Source organism: Rhea pennata, chromosome 1 (assembly GCF_028389875.1).
Source record: "Rhea pennata isolate bPtePen1 chromosome 1, bPtePen1.pri, whole genome shotgun sequence".
NCBI lineage: Eukaryota > Metazoa > Chordata > Aves > Rheiformes > Rheidae > Rhea > Rhea pennata.
Window position 1 is genome coordinate 99,118,925 of NC_084663.1, and position 20,265 is coordinate 99,139,189.

At 38.3% G+C, this 20,265-nt stretch overlaps 1 protein-coding gene across 1 annotated transcript in view; it reads left to right on the forward strand.

Moving 5' to 3' along the window:
* The first annotated feature begins 1,021 nt into the window (after positions 1 to 1,021).
* Positions 1,022 to 20,265, forward strand: part of TMPRSS7 (transmembrane serine protease 7) — a 32,450-nt gene continuing 13,206 nt past the window's right edge. The window contains exons 1-10 of the mRNA XM_062572594.1: positions 1,022 to 1,117; positions 5,640 to 5,838; positions 6,716 to 6,846; positions 9,320 to 9,387; positions 10,371 to 10,564; positions 11,494 to 11,532; positions 14,984 to 15,212; positions 16,051 to 16,181; positions 17,560 to 17,672; positions 19,359 to 19,465. Of these exons, the coding sequence (XP_062428578.1) occupies positions 1,040 to 1,117; positions 5,640 to 5,838; positions 6,716 to 6,846; positions 9,320 to 9,387; positions 10,371 to 10,564; positions 11,494 to 11,532; positions 14,984 to 15,212; positions 16,051 to 16,181; positions 17,560 to 17,672; positions 19,359 to 19,465 (1,289 nt within the window). The 5' untranslated portion in view covers positions 1,022 to 1,039. The remainder of the gene's footprint in view (positions 1,118 to 5,639; positions 5,839 to 6,715; positions 6,847 to 9,319; positions 9,388 to 10,370; positions 10,565 to 11,493; positions 11,533 to 14,983; positions 15,213 to 16,050; positions 16,182 to 17,559; positions 17,673 to 19,358; positions 19,466 to 20,265) is intronic.

A 20,265-nucleotide genomic window follows, 5' to 3' on the forward strand; every position in this document is an offset into this window, starting at 1 on the left:
ATTTCTTGCGCTCTGTTTGAAGTCATCTATTGCTGGTTATACCTGCAGAGCGTAGGTCTTAGCTGAAGTTTGTCTGTTATAAGGTCTGACCATATCCCTCCTGTCCTGTACTTCTCCACTACTATGGCACTAAATTTTCTATGACTATTCACATAGGCTTAATATCTCTCAAGGTAAATTCAGAGACTGTGTGTGTGTGCACGCACGCACTTTTTTTTTTCTTCTCAAAAAGATAGTATCTCCGCAGTGTGTTTCTGAACTTGACCTAAGGAAGGCATTGAGATTGTTAATTGCTTAAAAGTAAAGGCAACTCTATAGTTAGCGTCCATCGGGGGAAGTACAGTTTTACATCCACTCTAAATATTTAATTACCAAAGAAGATAGGATGGGACTGTTATGACACAGCTGACTTCCTGCATCTGATTACAAAAAGGAGCATTTGTTGAGTTCCACTGTCTCAGTTTGAAGCATGCTCTATTTCAATAATATAATGTGTGTTGTGGAGCAGTTTCCTTCTAGGTTACAGTAAAATAACTAAATTGGGATGTTTAAAAGATACTTTAAATAGTTCTGGAAAAGAGTTGGAATGCTTCCTTGTATGCAATAATTATCCATTACTTACAGCACCTTTACCTAATTTGCTTACTTTTTTTTTTAGTTGTATAATTTTGCTCATGTATTTATTTTTTTACTCGCTACTTTTCTTGTTTGTGTTGATCAATCTTATTAAATTTCTCTGGTAAATAGTGGTTTTTTTTTTTAGCCCTGTGATTTGGTGCGTTAACAAGCTGGAGTCAATTCCAGCTTAAAAAGACCATGAAAAGCCTTTTTCATGCAGTCTGACTTTGAAACCTGAAGTTACTTGATAACATCCTTCTAATATTCACAAACGAGTAACAGGGCAGATGAAATTACAATTGGAAACTCATCAAAGTAAATTGATGCCTCTCTCAGTCCTGAACATCATTGCTGTTAACTGTCTTTGGAAAGAAGTGGTGGTAGTGCCTAGAAAAAGGTGCAGGGCTCTTTCTTATTTGGCATGAACAATAAAACAAATTGTGCTAGAATGGATGAAAAAAATGACCGCTCAGCAGCTAAACCTGAAGATGAACTGAATGTAAGTAGTTGAATTAAGCATTCTTGATTTCGTACACTTCTTAACACTGTGAGATCAGTTATTATCTACTAAGTCAAATACTAAGCTTGACATCCTAGCTAGCTTTGTTATGACTTTGTCAGTTCTATAACTAAATCTGGAACTGTCAGTGTGTTTTTGTATATCTTCAGATTGCTGGTAACATGTATTTATGGACAACTGAAATAATGGGAATGTCAGTGTGGTGATACGAATTTTTTTTTTGGTGTCATGACACTGCTTTTTCTGATTGCAAATCAGTTTCTAGGTAAGAAAGGCAACATTAAGTAAGTAAAGTGCTCTGTTTTGCTTTGTCCTGAGGAGATGCAGAAGGGGGGTGCTGCATGAGGAATAACATGACAAAAAGCAATTGAATAATGTAGTGTATCTTGATACTCAGAATGCAAGCTGGAAACCAATTCTAGACTACAGAAACTAAGCTGTAGCAAAGGAAACCTGAATTAAGAATTGTCATCCATACTGAGGGAACAACTTAATGTTGTTATTGTTTTCCTTGCTATAAAACTTTTTGGGTAAACTCATTTAATTTAAGGATATATTGAAAATCTAGAGCATAACAATCAGTGTTTTTTTATGAATTCTGCATAAGAGAGGCTTGCCACACAAGCCTCAATGCATGAATTGCACTTAAAAATTCTCATTACAGCAGATACAATGAAGATGTTGATTGATGTGAGTGCATATTGCATTCCAGCAATATCAGTCCTGACAAGCTTTTATAGATCCGTGATTAGATTCTGTGTCTAAGTAAGAAAACCTCTGATTAGGTGTACACGTACAAACAGGAATGGCACAGACAAATCTAAGCAGAATTCTTGGGGGGAATCTTGATAAAAGTGGCAACAGTTCCCAGTGAGTCCATAAAGTGGCTCAAATTTCGTATGTCAGAACCAAGCATTATGCGCTGTCTCATGCTGTTCGGTGAACACCTGAGAGTATCAGGGAACTTTACATGATAGATCAGAGCTTTAAATATGCAAATAGAAAATTTGGTTTTCATTCTTACATAGAATCTTACTCAATAAGTTATTTTAAAAATATAGCAGACTACGAAATTCAATTTCTTCTTGAGAACATGCAAAACAATTGCTGTTAATTACCACTTCTGCAAATAAATGTGAAGTAAAAGCCTAGGGTCTTCCAGCTGAGTATCTGTATCAAGGTAAAGTACTCTGTACTAAGCCAGTCATTACTTTAGTATTAAACATTTTATTTTGATCATCTTTGAACATCCTTAGCTCAGAAGTCAAAGCCATTGCATTTGACTACTGGCCTGGCGAGGGATGTTTTTGATAGCTGTAGATGTTCTATCCGTGAAGCATTTTAAGGGCAATTATAGCAGAGAATCATAGAGAACTTTCAGTTGTAAAAATCCCTGAAGGTGATCTACCATCCCTCTGCTCAAGGCAGGACTAACGTTGAAGCCAGAGTAGATTGCTCACATCTTGTTCTATTAAATTTCAAATATCTCCAGTGATGGAGGTTTCCTGATGTCTCTGGGCCCCTGCTCTGCTGTTTGGACAACCTCATGAGGGTTATCCATCATGACACTTTTCTCTTACTTCCAAATGGAATTTCCTTTGCTGTAACACATGGTTTCTGTGACTCTCTCTTCACTATGCATCACTGAGACAAGTCCTGCTCTGTCTTCTCTATAACTCCTTTAGATAGTGGAAATCTACAATTCATTTACAACACATATGCTTACTTTGCCTTCTCTTCTCCAACTAAACAGCCTAGTGCCCTCCACCTTTCTGCATACATCACGTGTTCTAGCCCTGATGATCTTAGTGGCCTTCCCTTGGAATTGTTCCAGTTTATCAACATCTCTGTTGTACTGATGGTCCCCAAACTGGACATACTACTTCAGATATGGTTCCACTAGTGCTAGGAAAAAGGAAACAATCTTCTGTTGTAGATGACACAGTCTTTTGGAGGCTGCTTTTGCCAAGTTACACTTGGCCTGGGAGTTGAGCTTCAAAGGCACGTGCTGCCTGCAGCCACCAAACTGAACTTGGAATCTCACATTGCTAATTCAGTGTACAGTTCTTAACTGGATACCTTTTGATATTTGCAGTCTTTCATTTTTCTCCTTCAGTGAAATATAGTTAGTAGGGATGAAAAATGAGTCTCATGCTTGCACCTTTTAGTTTATTATGGGCCACACACTCTTGTGATGTGCTTTCCATGAGGCTCCAAAGAATGAAACGATGGCAGGTAGCCTGGCAGCTTGTTGCAGTCTTTCTCTGTGCTGCCTATACCTTGTAGCTCTACAAATGATAATGAGGGCCTATGGAGCATGGAGAACTGTCAGATCTGCCCAAGTCAAGGCCTGTGCTATTGTCTCTGCACCTGTTCTGGTCAGTTAGTGAACTATTTTGGTGTATTTCTGGGTCGGCAGTGAAGGGGGTGGAAGATGATATGAGGGCAGTCCCTCAGCAGAATGAGACTTACTGCACCTTTAGTAAGCAATTCAGTGACTCAGTAGGCATGGCCAGAGATTCTTGATTTACACCACTAAGAGCTGATGTACTTCTGAGCAACATCCTGGCCCCACACTGTCATAAAACAGGCTGTGAGAGTGGAGAGATCCACTCTAAAAATGCTCTTAAGATGTGTAGAACTACTCCAAGGATGAAGGTCAAAACCAATAAAAAGTTTGGTTTTTTTTTTTTCCGTTATCCTTACAGCAATGAAATTGTTTCATCTTTGTACGAAGTCTTAAGCCAGATTGCTCTGCCCCAAAGCCTGTTTTATGCTTCAACAGAGGTATTTTCCACTGAAGATTTCCTGCTGCTGTTGCTAACTGGTATTTGTCAATATCTCCAGCTGTGGAGATCCTGCTACCTCCCTAAACAGCCTCTTGCAGAGCTTCTCTCTTGCTAGCATCATGCTGTTTGTTGGAATATCTTTCCTGAATCTTCCTCATAGATGTGGCAACATTATCACATTTGAATTATAGTTGTGATATAAGAATGAAATTTATCTTGTCTGCAGTTGTAATTGTAGTGTAGCTAAGTATTAGGGCTATGCACGTGTTCATATTCAGTGCACTTGATTATTAATCTTCTGGAAATCCCTATAGCCTACACGTGAGTGATGGCAATAAACTGACTTGAGAAAAGGTGACTCAACTTCTAGCTGGCCTCACAACAAAGCATTTGACTAACTGTGACAGGAGCTCTCTAGGTCGGAATTTCATAAAGTCTTGATGATTCCTCCTGCCAGCTCTTGCTGTGCATACAGCTATTGATACGCATTGCTTGTATGCTTAAATACTTGTATGTTTGTTAACATCTTGAGTTTCTGTTGCAGGAGTGGCCAAACTGTACATAGATACAATACTTGTAGGAAGTAAAAACTGTTCTTGTAGATAATAGTCCCATAGGACAGTCTTTTGGACCTGCTAAAGATAGGAAGTATTTTTGTGTGTAGCTTTAGGTAATCTGGGCTTCCGCTAAGCGGATACATAACCAGGCTGGATAACTCTGTTCAGGGTCCCCTCGCAGTAAGAACTGTGCTGTGTCCTCCCATTTCCTGGAAAGCACTTCTCAAAAGGAATTGGACACATAGGAGGAGGTGGCTCATACTTACCACTCCTCATCTTGAAAGGAGGCTGAGATGTCTTTGGAGGGATGAATGGGTTGAAGCCATTGGTACTGGGATAGGTTTTGGTCTGAGAAGAAAATGGGCTTAAATTCGGAGGGTTTGGGTGTTTTCTGTTTTGTTTGTTTGGAATGGCAATGACTTTTTTTTCCCCCCCTCTAGAATGGCAATGACATTTTGACCTTAGACTAGGAGTAGCAAGGGTAGCGTGCATATGCCTGTCTCCTGGGACCTAGCAGAGAAAGAAAAGGCTGTAGTATCGGAAAAAGTATTAACTATTTGAGTAATGTGTTAGCTCACTTCCCACTTGAAACAAAGGGTGGAATGTATGGATGAATATATGCCTGCACTCAGCTTGCACATGCATAGCAGCTATTTGGGTCATGAGACTTCTTGCTAAGTTATATTATCAAGCTAATGGTGAAAAGCTGCTCTTCAGCATACTTGTCTGTGGCTGAGACGCATACACAGACAATGCAAGGTAATTCAAGATTGTCTGCCCTTTTGACTAAAGAGGGCTAATATACCTCATGCTAATAAAAGATGCACGTGCACATCAGCACCCATTCAGATGGCTAATAGGGAGTAGCAGTTGCATGGTGAGACATTGTCTTAGGGTACATTGTGTTCTTCTGTCCCTATGCAATAAACCCTAGGCAATAGGGACTGCATCTGTGTTATGTCTGCTTTGTTTCTGGAAGAACAAGATCCTGCTTCCTGACTGGAGTTTCACGCAACTATTATTAATGGAGCTGTGGTTTGTGTGGTAACAAATCAATGTGTGTGGGAATCTATTTGAGTTGTTGGTCAGCCAGGTGCTGTTTGAAATTGCTGTTTGTATGTCCCCTATCGCTTGATGTTTTTCACCTTGTTTTAGGTATCCAACATCTCGGTCCAAATGGTAACGGGAGAAGATAGATTAGCAAAGAGGATTCTGGCAAGGAAAAAACACGGCAAATTGAAACTGAACAGAGAAGAAAAGTCAATGTGGAATTTTCAAAACAAAATCATTCTCTTTACCCTTGTTCTGTTCATCTTAGGCGTTATAACCTGGACTTTACTGTGGCTCTTTATTGGTGAGTTACTGAAAGATCGAGCCAATCACCATCCCCAACAGTACTCTCAGATATTTTTAGGATCTTACTTATCTTGAAGGTTTTTTCTAAAATAAACAAGCATCTTATTTAAATGAGACCTGGAAGACTTTTGACTGTCTTTGTTAGGACTTGTTTCAGAAGGTTGGATTAACAAGCAATTACGAAAGCAGGCAGAGCTGCTTGCTATAGGAAATGTCTTTTTTTTTTCTTTTAATGGGTTATGCAAAGTATTCTTTACATGTACTAGATAATTGTGCAGGCTTGACAGCTCCTATGAACTTGATTCCTTAGAAATTCTGAAATCCTTAGAAATTCTGAAATCCACTGTATTTCTTGGCTGAATAAAGGCCATGCAAGCCCTCTACCTCTCACACAGAATAAAGAAGATAAAAGGTTTCAGGAAGCAAAATGCAGAAGGCAAAAGGGTTTTGCCAAGATCTGTGAAAACTCTGGACAGAATTACCATCTCTGTAGAATGTCTTCTTCCTACTTCATGTGCCTAACTGGGCAGGAAAAGCTATGTCTCCTCTTCAGGTCCCTGAGGCTAATATTGTATAAGACTCCTTAGGGCTACTCTGGAATCTGGATATTGATACTGCCTTCATTTTGTTGCTTTGTTTTTACAGGGGTATCTTTCCTTGTGTGTAGAGTTGCAGGTGCTCAATTAGTCTTCATAGTGTGGTACTTGTCTAGAACAGTTTGGCCGTGAAAATATAGTGTTCGTTTGGTAGAGCCTTTTCTACTGTAAGGCTGAATAAGTCATTTTGGTTTGGTATTAGATCAGTAAAAGCACTTTGTTTACAAATATATATATATATATATATTGGAGGCTAACTGTGGTTCTTGTTTCTTGCAGTTCAGGCAGAAAACAAAGATGCATTGTATTTTGTTGGACTGTTTCGTGTTGCCAACATAGAATTTCTTCCAGAATACAGGCAGAAGGAGTCGAAAGAATTTCTCTCTGTGGCACAGAATGTGCAGCAAGTGGTAAGATGCATGGGCGACCTGGCTAGCAAAATGTTCAGACCTGTGAACAGAACATGCAGCTTTTGGGTGGCATTGAGGAGAAGCCTTGTGTTGTGCCTTGTTGTGGTGTTAGATGTCTTTGCTTCTCTAGAAGACTGTGCACAAAGGGTGGGTACCTGGAGGCAGGAAGGGACTAGCTACTTTCAACTGGTTAATTACAAACTAAATCTAGGAAAGGTCTGTTTGATACGTAAAAGAAATATATATATCCCTTCCTTTTACCTCTCCCCAATTCAGGGTCTGTGAATAGAACCCTACAAAAGCCCTTCAAAACTTAATTGCCACTTTTGAGACTTTAAACTGATGAAATTTCTTGAATTCAAATTGGTATTTGCTGCCAGTCTTGTGCCTTATAGCATCTATTATTACTCCAGAATTACTCTAGAGTTCTCGAACACATTTACATTTGTATCTGATGCCAAATCTAAAGGCCTTTATTCTTTCCAAACACCAGTCAGTCATAGTAGAAATAGTACTCTCTTGCAGGCTGCTAAGATTGCTTAACACAGAGAAGAGAGATAAGGGAATCTTGGTCAAAAAGAAATTTGACTTTAAAGGCATTTGGTGTGGGGAAAAAATCATTAATGTCAGGAAATGAAGCATTGTCCACATGATGGTTATAGCAATAGCGACAAAACTGTCCAACAAAAATAAATACAAAAATAAATGGATCAGATGCATTCAAGTGATTTTTGAATAATTGCAAAGTTTTTGTCATCTTATAGTTTGAATTCACTGCTTGTGTTTTCCAGCTCCATCTTTGATAAGAGGAATGAATATTCCCCCAGCCCAAAAGACTTGAAAGCAGGCAGTTTAGTCTTCCTTCCATGTTAAGCACTGCAGTGTTTTTAGGAAGGGGTGTAGCAGTGCGTGAAGCATCCTCCTCTACCCCATAATAGCATCCCAACTCCACTGTTTTGGCGGAGAGCAGCTCTAATCAGCTGTAATGTCTAAGCCTGTGTCTTGCTCTTGCCTCAGAGCATCTTGTGGTTGTGGCATGAAATGGAGAGAGAGAGAGAGAGAGAGAGGACTGCCAACAAATATGAATTGCCAGTACTGCCAATGTCACCACCTCCTACCCAAATATAACTCAGAAATGTTTTTTCTGGCTATAATCTTTGCCTGAACTCACCAATAGATTTTTGTATTGCTGAGCCTGTGCTTCTTGATGACTTGACTACTGGCCAAAAATCATTAGTGTGATATCTGTTTGCTTGCTTGTTTTCCCACCATTTTGTTCATGGCTTAGATCCCCAGAGTGATAGTGGAAGAAACTCTCGAGATTGCCTCCTTTTTCCTTTGATAATAATAGTAACATGTAAAACCTCCTTGCAGCCTAATATGGAGAAAGACTGAGATCTGCCCATTTTATTTAGGCCTTCAAAATAATTGTTTGGACTGCCTGTGTTGAACACCAAAAATTTGGGATTAACGTTAATGTGATTCTTACTGTGATTTTTATGACCTTTGCTTCAAAAGAATCTGTTACAGTCACTTTGGCATTGATTTTAACTATTAAGCAGCAGGATGGGGTCTGAACAGCTTGTGGTACATGCCACCTTGTGGCTTTAGCAGTGTGCCTTTTTGTGTGTGAGGAATGAAGGTTATCATCAAGCTTTGGAACTGTTGGAATCAGAAGCATGCTTTCTTCAAATGCATGAAAGGCAGAATTTTCTTTCCTCACATACTTTACACTGTGTTAGTACGAAATATGTTAACATTGAGCTTCTAGCGAAGAAAATGGGCACAAATTGAATTAAAATACAATAAATTTCATTTAAATATATGAAAAAACTGTGAGGATGGTCAAATGCTGGAACAGGTTGCCCAGAGAGACTGAAGTCTGCATCCTTGGAGATATTCAAAACCCAACTGAACACAGTCCTGAGCAACCTGCTCTACTTGACCTTGCTCTGAGCAAGGGGATTGGACTAGATATCTCCAGAGGTCCCTTCCCACCACAATTACTCTGTTGTTCTGTAAAAATACTCTGAATATCTTTAACTGCATCATTACTGCAGCTGGAGAACACATACAGCATTATAAGAGTGTTCTCATTTCCTGAAGAATGGCCATAAAGTTTCAGCATGAGGAAAGAAGCTCTGTGTGTGTGAGATTTCCTGGAAAAAGAATACGCATGCTTTTCAAACTCACTTATTTATTACAAACGTTGCTGTACATTTCAGTTGGTTTTGTGTGAAAAACCTGATGCTTCTTGGGAATACTGGACTCTCTATGGATGCTTTGAAGAGCTGATCTGTCCATTTTTGCTGCTTTGATTGGATTGTTTACCATATGTTTGGAAACCTCTACAATTGCATAATCCTTATAAAAAAGAGGATGTTTCTGAGACAGCTTAGGCATGTAAGCTCTCTAGATCTAGTTGTTTTGGAGGAATGCTAAATTTTCATCAGCTTAATACTTTTTCTTTCAGATGAACTTGGTTTACACAACCTCCTCTTTCTCCAAATTTTATAAGCAATCCACTGTTTCGGAAGTCAGGTAAAACTGTGGTTAATGTGTTAGTATTTTTGCTGGATATTATCTAACGCAATGAGCTACAAGAGAAGACTATTTTTCGTTGTTGTGATTTAATCTCTTTACTATGCACTTGTGATAGCAAAATCCATTTATTACTCATACCAATTCATTTCACATGAATAAGGGTAAACTTAAGTCATATAAGCAATTCTGCATCTATTAGGAATATGGTTTAAGGTAAAATGAAATAATGCCCATAAAGGGTTTGGTGATAGTTTGGCTGCTAGATCATCAATACGAAGAAGTTTGGCCTCTGTTAAAGCACAGAGTTGTGCATATTTTATAAATAATATTCATTGATATAAAACTATTTTGTACTGAGAAAGCCCTTTGCATAGTAGAAGGGAAAACCTCTATACTTCTATAAAGAACTTTAGTATGAGGTATACAATTAATGCCAGATAATTAAATATGATTGATACTGTTGAATCCTCTTGAACCAATACAGTTTTGGAATATGAGCTTCCAGGGTACATTGAATTTAAAGATCTTCCTCCATGCCAAGAGAGCAGATAGAGATTAGGATGATGATAGAGAGCCTCTAATGTGCTATCTAAATAGCATAGGCAGCTGTTTTGGCATACTACACCGTACAGGGAGAGGTGCACAGAGATATGGAGTACTCAATTTCTGGAGATGATTGTTCTTTCATTTCTTTTATGCTCTTTAGGAGAAAATCTAGTTCAAACAGACATGATGATTTCCATAGACCTCAAAAGTCAGGAGCCCTCAGGAACTCAGGAACTCTTCTAGTGAAGATTCCTAATTGGAGATTTAGGGGATTTTTTTTAGGAAAGAAAATATGTTCAGTGTGGGAAAACAACATGGCAAGATGCAAAATGAGCCATAGCCTTCTAAATTTCTACTTTAGAAGCTTGTGTTAAGCGTCCTGTCTTGATAAAACCTTCACCATGACGGCAAACTATTGGACCTCTTTATTTCAGTAACAACAACAATGGAGGCCTTCTTATTCATTTCTGGATCGTATTTGTAGTACCACAGGCGAAAGGTCAAGTGCTCTGTGAGGACTGTGTGGCTGCCATCTTAAAGGACTCCATTCAGACAAGTATCATCAACCGGACCTCAGTGGGAAGTCTTCAGGGCCTTGCAGTTGACATGGACTCCATTGTACTAAGTGGTTAGTATTAGGACTTGCCCATATCCTTCAGGAAATATTTTGTTACAATCGGACACTTTTATCTTGGAGTGACAGTTTCTATAAGCATACCAAAATCTCTATTGAGTATTTCTAATATTAAAGTGGTAATAAAAAAAAAAGAAAACTGTAGGTCAAGTTAAGGTACGAAGTGTCATGATTGAAAAGACTCCTTTACTTTAAGTGGTTATGTCCAAATTTAGAAGTTAAGCCTGACCATTTGCAGCCAGCTCAGATTTGGGTAAAGCTGACTTGATAAGTATCAAAAGATTAAGGGTTAAGGCTTCCACAGAGATCAAATTTCAGCCTCTCTATTAAAAATGAAATTCCTGTCACCCCTTTAATATAGATTTAAAAATGTATTATACAGCTGCTCATTCATTGACTTTTTAAATGCCACCTCTGTTTGGGGAAGAAATCAGCAATGTAGTGTTCAGGTACTTGGTTAATGCAATTAGCTACAAAATCATGCATGATTTTCAGCTCTGTGAACAAAGTCAGAACAAGCTCCATGCAGACGAGTGTCTAATTGAAAGCTGAAGAAGACTTCATAGCAATGGATGAGGAAATGACCTTCTCAGCTTCTCTCAGTCGCTCCTGCCCGTGCACTCTCTCACGAGTGCTCGCTCTTGTTTGCATGCTCTCGCTCTCCTTCAGTTAAATTTGACTGCTCAATTCATATGCAGTCACTTCTTGCCTAAGGCATTGAGATTCCGCCTGTGACATGACTGCTCCAAAGCTGCTCCCAGAATCTTCAGAGATTGAGGGGACTTTGGCAGCCTCCCTCTTTGAGACAGCTGTTCTATTCTGCATGTTTTGCACCTCATTTAAGCATGTGTGATTGAATTAAAGTCCAGATTCTGAATTTTGTTCAAATGAGAAGACTTACAGATCTCTCTTTTTCTATGCAGCTGGTCTTCGATCAGATTATTGGTCAACAACAGGAACAGGTAATTCACCATTCCTGGAAGTTTCCTGGCAGAGGAGAGAGAGAAAAGGAAGGCCGTTAGTTTGTCTCTTAGGCTCAAAGATACTGCTCAGTGTTAATTTAAGAGGAGTAAATTCAGCTTTTGCATTTATGCCCTGACCAGAGGTCTTGCATGTAACAAATATAGAAACTGTCTCCCTTTATTTTGACTGAAACTTTGCAAATGTACCAGAGAAATAAACCAACTCAGTCCTTTGTTTGCAGTTCCTTCTGTTGGAGGGGAAGAAAGTAACTGCTTCTAATTTGGGTAGTATTGAATCTAAATCCATCTGTTGGCATTTATTTACCCTCAACAACTGCAATGCTTAGCTCTGTCCTTTTTCCTCCCCCTTTTCTCCAAGATGGATAATGAATTTTGCTTTTGAATTTGTTCCATAGCAGAAGTTAGCCTAAGCAGCTGAATTTTGCCAGGTTCATGGGAGACACCTTTCAAATACATGCTTGGTTTCATTGTGTAACCTTTCCACTGGGGCTCTTTGGCAGTGTGCAGAGAGACTTTACAAGCAGAACATACACACAACAAAGTACAACAAAATTGCATTGACTAATACAAAGAATATATACCTAGGACTAATATGCTACTAGACTAAGCATTAATATGCTAATCACCTTTGATGAAGAAACCTAATGAGTCTCTGTTGGCCCAGAAGTTATCATTTAGGCAGGGATGTATTCACTCCCCTTGTCCTTAGAATAGGCTTACTTTTCGTTTGGCTAAATTGCTATCTTTTAATTCTTCCTTTTTTTTTTTTTTTAATAGGGCTTTATCCCTTTTCATGTCCATGATTTTCTTTTGTGAGACACTAATTTTTACTATTTCAACAATTAAGTTTCTGTCTGTGTTTTCTGCTCTGTTATCTTGTGTAGTTGTAACTTGCTTACTTTCTCAGAGCTCAACAACTGCTTTTCTTAGTGCATACAAGCCAAGATCTCATAGATGTGCTGTCTGCAGCTTGACTTTGGGATATAGACCCTGGGCCATGGATAGCAATGCCTAGCTTGATATCAGCCCATAATTTCTCAAAATTCAACTCATGTTTGCTGAAACAATCACTTATTCAAAACCTTTCTTTAATTTAACTGCAAACTGCATTATTGGCCTTTGCCACATTTCTTTACAGGCATTTCAATTATATAAGAATTGCGTGCATTCGTGATTACTCACAGAGTTATTTTGGCTAGTTTCAGATATTTCAGTATTCTAGGGCAGAGGAATTACTACAGTCAGATCTCATACTTCAATTTATTGCAGAATGTATTCCCTAAATGAGAAGAAAACAAGTGGAAGAAGAGTGTAGCACAAATATTGATGCCAAGGGTTTTTTTAGGATATATATGATCCCCTTTCCACACAAAGGGAGACGAACGACACGCCACATTCTAGACATCTTTCAGAGACTTAGTGTAGTTGAGTACAGTTGGAATGGTATCTAAAAGAAGCATAGTGTGGGTATGTGACGAGGTTGCAGGGAAACGCCAACATGGATTGCCGAAAGATTTAAAGCCTTATATTGGTGTAACTTCATTTTCTGACTCGGGCTGGGTTCCCTTCAGTGTTTCTGCTTCAGGCTACAGAAAGCAGCATAGAGACGCATGTGCTAACGCAGCAGCATACACAGAAGTTGCATCCTGCAGATGCATTTTGAGAGTGGTGGAGTTATTTTGGCATAAGGACTCATTCAGTTGATTAGTTCAGACAAAGCACGGGCATGTAGATCTGTTGAAGGGTGGGTTAGAAGAGGGACTTGTGCTGATACCACTGACACCGGTGACAGGCACTGTCGTGGTGTGTGGCTAAGCAGATTGGTAGGATTGGTTTGTGTAAAGACTGTAGCCAGCTTTGGTTTCAAACTGGTATGCTTGCATTGCCTCCTGTTCCAAAGCTGGCTCTTAGTTCTCTGCACTGTGCTCCTTGCTAGCAGTGAGCTAGTCACATTATTAAGCATTTAGTAGAAATTCTTGTAGACACTTAACTCTGAAGAGCTTCTTTATGAGCAAGTCTGAATTTGTTAAGGGTAAGTAAATAAGCACAAATAACTATTATGAAAAGAATGTTACTGGGAAGAGATAAGAGAAGAAGGAAGAACAATGGCTCAAATAAAGCTTTAAACAGTCATAATTGTAATTCAGTTGAATGGTATGTGACCCTTGCAAATTGTTCAAAAACATTCATACCATTAGTTTCAGGACTGTAAACTAGAAGTGGAAGTCAGACAAAGCCTGCTACTTCCTGTCTTGATTAACTACTAGTAGAAAGGCCAGTGTTTAATCTGAGTCAAGAATTGATAGGAAACTTTTGCAGTGCTCTAATTGAAGTTCCACCATTGTAGCTATTTCAGAGACTTATCTTTTTAATTGGCAGAAATTCATGCAAATATTTACTTTGGATCTTATTCTCCTTAGTTTGCAATTTTGTTCCTTCTCACCTTTCAAAGCTATATTAAGAGTTTTAGGTATGACGAAACAAAAAAATCCCTAAGCTTTTTGCTGAATGGAAACTGTAATATTGAATTGAAACAAAGACCTCAAAATATTTGACTTGAAAACCGTAAGGGTTTCAGCTTAATTGGAAAGTTAGATGCAAGTAGGGTAATGTTCTGGTGATTCTGGTCTAAATTATGACATGGCTTTATTATTATTATTTTAAAAACTATGCTGTGTTGGCTCATCTATACTGTGCATATTTCACAAGACTTTGATTTTTAACAGTGATTTCTAATGCTCTAAGTTTTCAAGGCTTGGATAAAGTCCTTGGATAAAATCCTAAGTAAATGAGTTTCAATTCATTTTGACCTTGTTCTGAGCAGGAGTTTGGACAACAAATGTCCTAGTGTCCCTTCTAACCTGAATGGTTTTTTTTTCTCTTAAGTGAATGGCAGCAGTTACAGCTCATTTTTCTTAAAACATCGAGGAGCTGAACATTTGAATAATAATTTAAAAACTAAGTATTATTCTAGGTTATGTGTGTGGGGAGTTGTTTGTTTTGTTTTTACTAAGCATCCTAATATCCATAAGGAGAATGGTTGATTTCTGCCCTGACAGTAGATGAACATTTCCCAGGGAATAATTGTTTGATTTAAGTTGTTTATCCTTTGGGCTCCACAGAACTTTGTGCTCTGTGAATAGCTGTTCTATAAAATGGCAGTGTTTTAGTGCAAATATCCCTACAACTATTTATTTACAGTACTGTGTGCCATCCTCTGCAGTTTTATAAAGAGACTTTTCCTTGACCACAGACATGTAACTAATTAACGTGAAAACAGCAAGTGGGATAAATAGGCTACTTTTATGTTTAGATATGCTTTCATATATTGCTTTAGCTCAATATGACTTTTGGTTTTTTTTTCGAACTTCGTGTGGATTTAGCAGTTTCACAGCAGATGTTTGGTGTTGAAAATGTGACATTTCCACAGGAACAAATTGTATGTATGATCTGTATGCTGATCACCTACGCGAGCACTTTCCTCTGGATGTCCCTGCTACTTCAGAGGGAACAATCTGCTATTTTAAACTGATCGCGTTAGTGGGCCACCTTATTCGTCTTTCAATAGTATCCCTTCAGATTGAAGCAGATAACTGCATCACTGACTCCCTAACCATTTATGACTCTCTGATGCCAATCAAACGTAAGATACTCTACCGGTGAGTATGTATTTTCCTTGAGAATTCATTGAAAATAGTTCATTTTTTCTAAAGATTTGCAATCTGAATTTTGGAAGTTGTGCTTCATTTAAACTGCTCTGATCTTCATCTACTATACAGATAATACCTGCAAGATACTTTTTTCTTTTCTCTTTTTTCTTACACAAATAGAAAAGTTGATCTGGCTTATAAAAGGAACAGCTAAATATCCTTCAAATTCTTTATTCTACCAATAAAATGCATTCTCACCTAGACAGAGAAATACAAGGAGAAATATGAGGAGTTCACATGTTACTGGATAAGAATTTCTGTTTCTTGACAGAAAACAGATGTTGATTAAAAGAAAATGTCAAAATTTCCTTCCTCGAGGTAATTTTTCTTCCATATTAAGATTAGTGCTCTTCATAGGAAGACTGAAGTCCTAAAACTATGTGACTTTTTTTTTTTTTTTTTTTTTTTTTTGTCTTTTTTTGGCTGCCCTGTTTGAGCTGTTTAGAGTGATAACAAAATCTACAGCAGAGGCTCTGACAGCTTGAGGGAGTGTAGGGTCTATTTTTCTTTTAGGGCCCATTATTCTTGTCTGGGGATTTTTGATTGAAATTCCCAGTAGCTAATTCGATTCTTGCAAGCAGTGACTTTGAAATACCAGGTTTTTAACTGGTCTTGTAACAGGTTCTTCTGTGCTGAAGTGCATGGACTTATGGACTTTTTTTTTTTTTGTGCCAGGCTTTGGAGTAGATAAGCTCTGCAGCAGTGGAAAACTTACACACAGAGTAGGAATGATGTATTTTTCTTATAGATACGCTTATGAATATACTCTGCTTTCTTCCCCCTTCAGAGCCTGTGAGCCAGCTGATTCATTGGTGTCACTTGTGTCCACAAATAATCTCATGTTGGTAATATTTAAGGCATCACAGACAAAGGAACAGAAGGAATTTCGTGGATATTTTGAGGTCATTACACAAGAAAGTAGGTTTGTTTTTTCTGAGTTTGGATATATATTTACTATGTTATTTCTACCTGAGAGCCTAAAGTTACTGCCATGTTCCTAAGTCTGGATAAATGACTTTTGTAGATCTGTATCTCGTTTTCTTCTAAACCCTGGTCTCTTTTTTCATCTCCTCTAAATTACTAATTGTCTTCAGCTGTTCAAATTATCTCTCCTTATGTGAAGTATTAAGACAGCATGTTAAAACCAGTGCTGACTGAATTAACTTGTTCAGGATTCCAGTGTGCCAGTAGATGGAGTAGTTATTTTAGGTGTTAAACCATTTTTTTCCCTTTCTCCTGGTTTGAGACTTTCAGTGATGATGATAAAGCTGGAAATTTCAGAAGGTAAAGCTTGAGTAAATCTGTTTGAATTTTCTATTGGTCTCTACCTCCTCATTAATACAAATGAATTTGCTATGCTTGTGTACAGAGTCCCTTTTCCAGTCAATATTGCTTTAAGACTTAGTTTGATCTTGATCTACAAATATTACCAAGGACATCAAACTGATAGCACACGGGCAAAGAGTATAACATAATCCAATATCTGGAAATTCAAATTCAAGCTAAGTATAACATAATCCAATATCTGGAAATTCAAATTCAAGCTACTCAGAAAGATACTGAATAGTTTTGATAGTGAGAGTTTCTCTCTCTCTCTCTCTCTCTCTCTCTCTCTCTCTCTCTAAATCAATTGGATATTCGTAAAAAGAAAGTTTTGGCTTCCAGGGGGCTGATGCCCATTTATTGTCTAATCGGCTATATTTTTTTTAAGACTAGATGTGCTCAGGTACTACTATACATTGATGCCTTAATGTGCAGTACTGTTTGTCTGAGACTTGTTTGTAGAACTTCCTTCAGTGAAATAACTCGCATAAACCTTTACAATGTTTTCTCCTATTCCTGTAGAGCCAAAATAAAAGTCAACAGCCCAGTAAAATGCTCCATTTAAAGACGGAAAAGACATTTTGTGATTTCCAAACTTTTGAGTGGAAATGTGAGGCTGCAGTCATTTCTGATGGCCTTAATATATTCTAATAGATAATGTGAACTGGTGAGCTTCCTGTTTTGCGAGAGACAGATTCAACAGATTATCTCAGCAAGCATTCCTACATTTTTACATCCCTTGACTGCATCTTTCGGAAACTCTCTCTCTCTCTCTCTCTTTTTTTTCCCCCCATTTTGAACCCAGATAAACATAATTCCAAAGCTGTCCTGTTTAACATTTGAGGAGTTGTGATAAATTTGGATGCTTAGCCCACAGAAATAGCATTACAAATATGTTAAGGTTCACCAATTTCTGTATCTCTTTTTTTTTTTTTTTTTTTTCCTAATTTTTCCCTTCTCCCCCCACCTCCAGAGTGTGGAAAAACAATAGTGACAAAAGAGAAAATTGGCTATGAAGGGAGGATCATGAGTCCGTATTATCCAAGCTATTATCCTCCAAAGTGTCTCTGTGTGTGGAGCTTCCAGGTAACTGGCATGTGCATATGCTCTCTCTCTCCCTCTAAGCATTATTGCATGTTTTGGGCACAGAGAGCCTTGAAGTATAGCAGAAAAGATTGCATAGGGCATAGTTTGGGTTCTCATAGATGTGGTAGTTTATCAAAGTGAGACAGCTGAGTATCTGTCTGTTTGTTTTTTCTTTTCCGTGCCCTTATTTTCAACAAGAAATCAGCTAAACTTTCTGGTTTTGAAGTTGAAAAGCTAAGATAAATTTTTGAGGGTTAGCCTCGGAACTGCTTTACTGCAAAGAATGAGAGATGTCACTGATTTTTCTTCTCTGCTCTCTTCCCCTCCTCTCAAATTGAGGAGGACAAAAAAAGGGACAAAAGAGAAACCTTTGCCTCTAATTTAGTCAGTGCTGCTGCTTCTCTGTTATTCCCCTATAAGCCTATTTTGCTTAATAAGTTGAACTCTGTCTTCTAACTCTGCCCATTTCTCTCTCTCTCTCTCTCTCTTTTTTTTTCCCTATCTTTTTTTCTGCATCTTTTCCAGGTACTTTCCTATATGTGAATGATCAAAAGCTTAATCCATTTCAGATAGTCTTGTTATGTGTTGTCTGATTTCTCCAAAATGTTGCAACCTTATTCTGTGTTGGGTGACATCTCATAATTTGTTATGAACAAAATCTATTAATGCATCTTGTTTTCTAGCAAGATTACTCCCTGAAACAACGAACAGATTTCAGAAGTTCTTCAGGAACTTTTCTGGTACCTCTGTGCCAACACCGCATATTCCTCTGTAAAAAGCACGGCACAGAATACAATGTAGTCTTGCTACTCATCTCTAGCTAAAGTAGTGGTTGCCCATGTGGAATCACACCAGTTAAAGCGGAGTCCAGCTAGCCAAGACCTAAAGACTCTTCCTCTAGAAAACTAGGACAGTGGCCTTTTTGCCGAACTTCATCTTCAGTTCATACCTGCCCAGTTTCCGAACACTTACTGTGGGCAACCCCCTTGGACTTACTTCTCAAAACCATTTAATTTCCTGACAGTTTAATATTGAAACTTCCCTTGTTTCCCAAATTATATATTGTCTGTAAGAGAGAAGGAGAAAAACCTCCATTTCTGTATTCTTGTTCTGACTCAGCCCTCCTTTTTTACAAGACAATGTTCCTTTAAAAAGGTTATGTTCCTTTTAAAAAAGGAACTTCTGTTAGTTACATACCCTCATGATACTACCATGCTTAAAATACCTTGGCTGAGCAGATGCTAGCAGAAGACCACAATACTTGACAGAAATAATTCCTAGTATTTCAAAGATGACACTGGTATTCAATGCGATATCTAACTCTACTTGCACATGGACAGACAGCAGCAGTAGCTGGTTAAGTTGGATGTGTCTGAGTGTTTTGATCTCAATACAAAAGCTCCGGATCTATGGCCAGTGGCATTTTGAAGATGAAAGGATTGTTTGCTTGAGAGGGGGAAAGCTTGCAGCTGTGGTTGGGCTTTGCCAACCTTTGCTTTTACTGGTGACTGAATTGTTGGCAGGTGTCTCAGGTGCTGGCTGTTGAGCTGGGGAAGTGAACACAGCTTCCCTTGCTTGGCACTGCAAAGCCCTATTGAGAGCTGGGACGTATCTAAGGACTTTCATGTGCTGTGTCCACAAAAGGAAAAGGGAGACTGCCTATACTGTCTTTCTTGCTCACAACAGACTCCACAAAAGAGCCTCGGTATAGCACTGAAGTTTCATAACTATACCATAAGTGAGAAGAATATTAAAAGCTGTGAGCGAGGATGGTGGAAAATTAATGAGCACATGTAAGTACATCTGTGTGGTTTATTAAATTAATGTTACCAGAATCAACTTTCCCATCACTGTAGCAGTTGGCTCAGAACGGTTCAACAAAAGCAGAGACACTTCTCTGGCGTCTATGAGCATTCCGCTTTCACTTTGGCTTAATCTTCATAAAATGCATACAAAGTTTCTAATGAAAAGTACTGCAAAGCTGAAAATAAGGGCTCTCTGTGCTCTCCAGAGAGGTAGAAATGGAAAGAACGGGTAAAGAGGAGTGTCTTGTGATCTTTAAGATAATTCTAGGTTTGCTGGGATCACCAAACAAAGTCTGTAGAACTCTTTCAAGTGTAACTTAACACCATGATTGCTCACGAGGTCACTGAACCTAAATAACTTTTCAGTGAAAGGTATTACAGTGAGACTGTTGGGAATAGAACAGTAACTGCTTTTGCAGTCCCTGGCTCTTGAAAGAGAAACCACACAGAGACTGGTTCACAAAGCACGCTGTTTCTGAAGTGTTTTTAATTGAAATTTGTTAATACTGCTGTTTGCTTGCACACATTTTCCACAAGTTTTTGAATTATCTTTCAGTTACTGCATGCTGAGGCAAGGCTAGACTTTGAATTCTTTTTTTGTTTAAATGGAAACCTCAGTAAGATCAAACTTGAAACTAAGCTTTTGAATCCACTGATGAAAGTAAGCAAACTGAGTCAGACCTCTAAGAGTGTAACCAAAAGAAAAAAATGTTTGTGTTCTTTAATGATATATTGCTCTTTGGTATAGGGAAAACTCAGGTTGTCTGAAGCTACTAGCACTGTGCTTT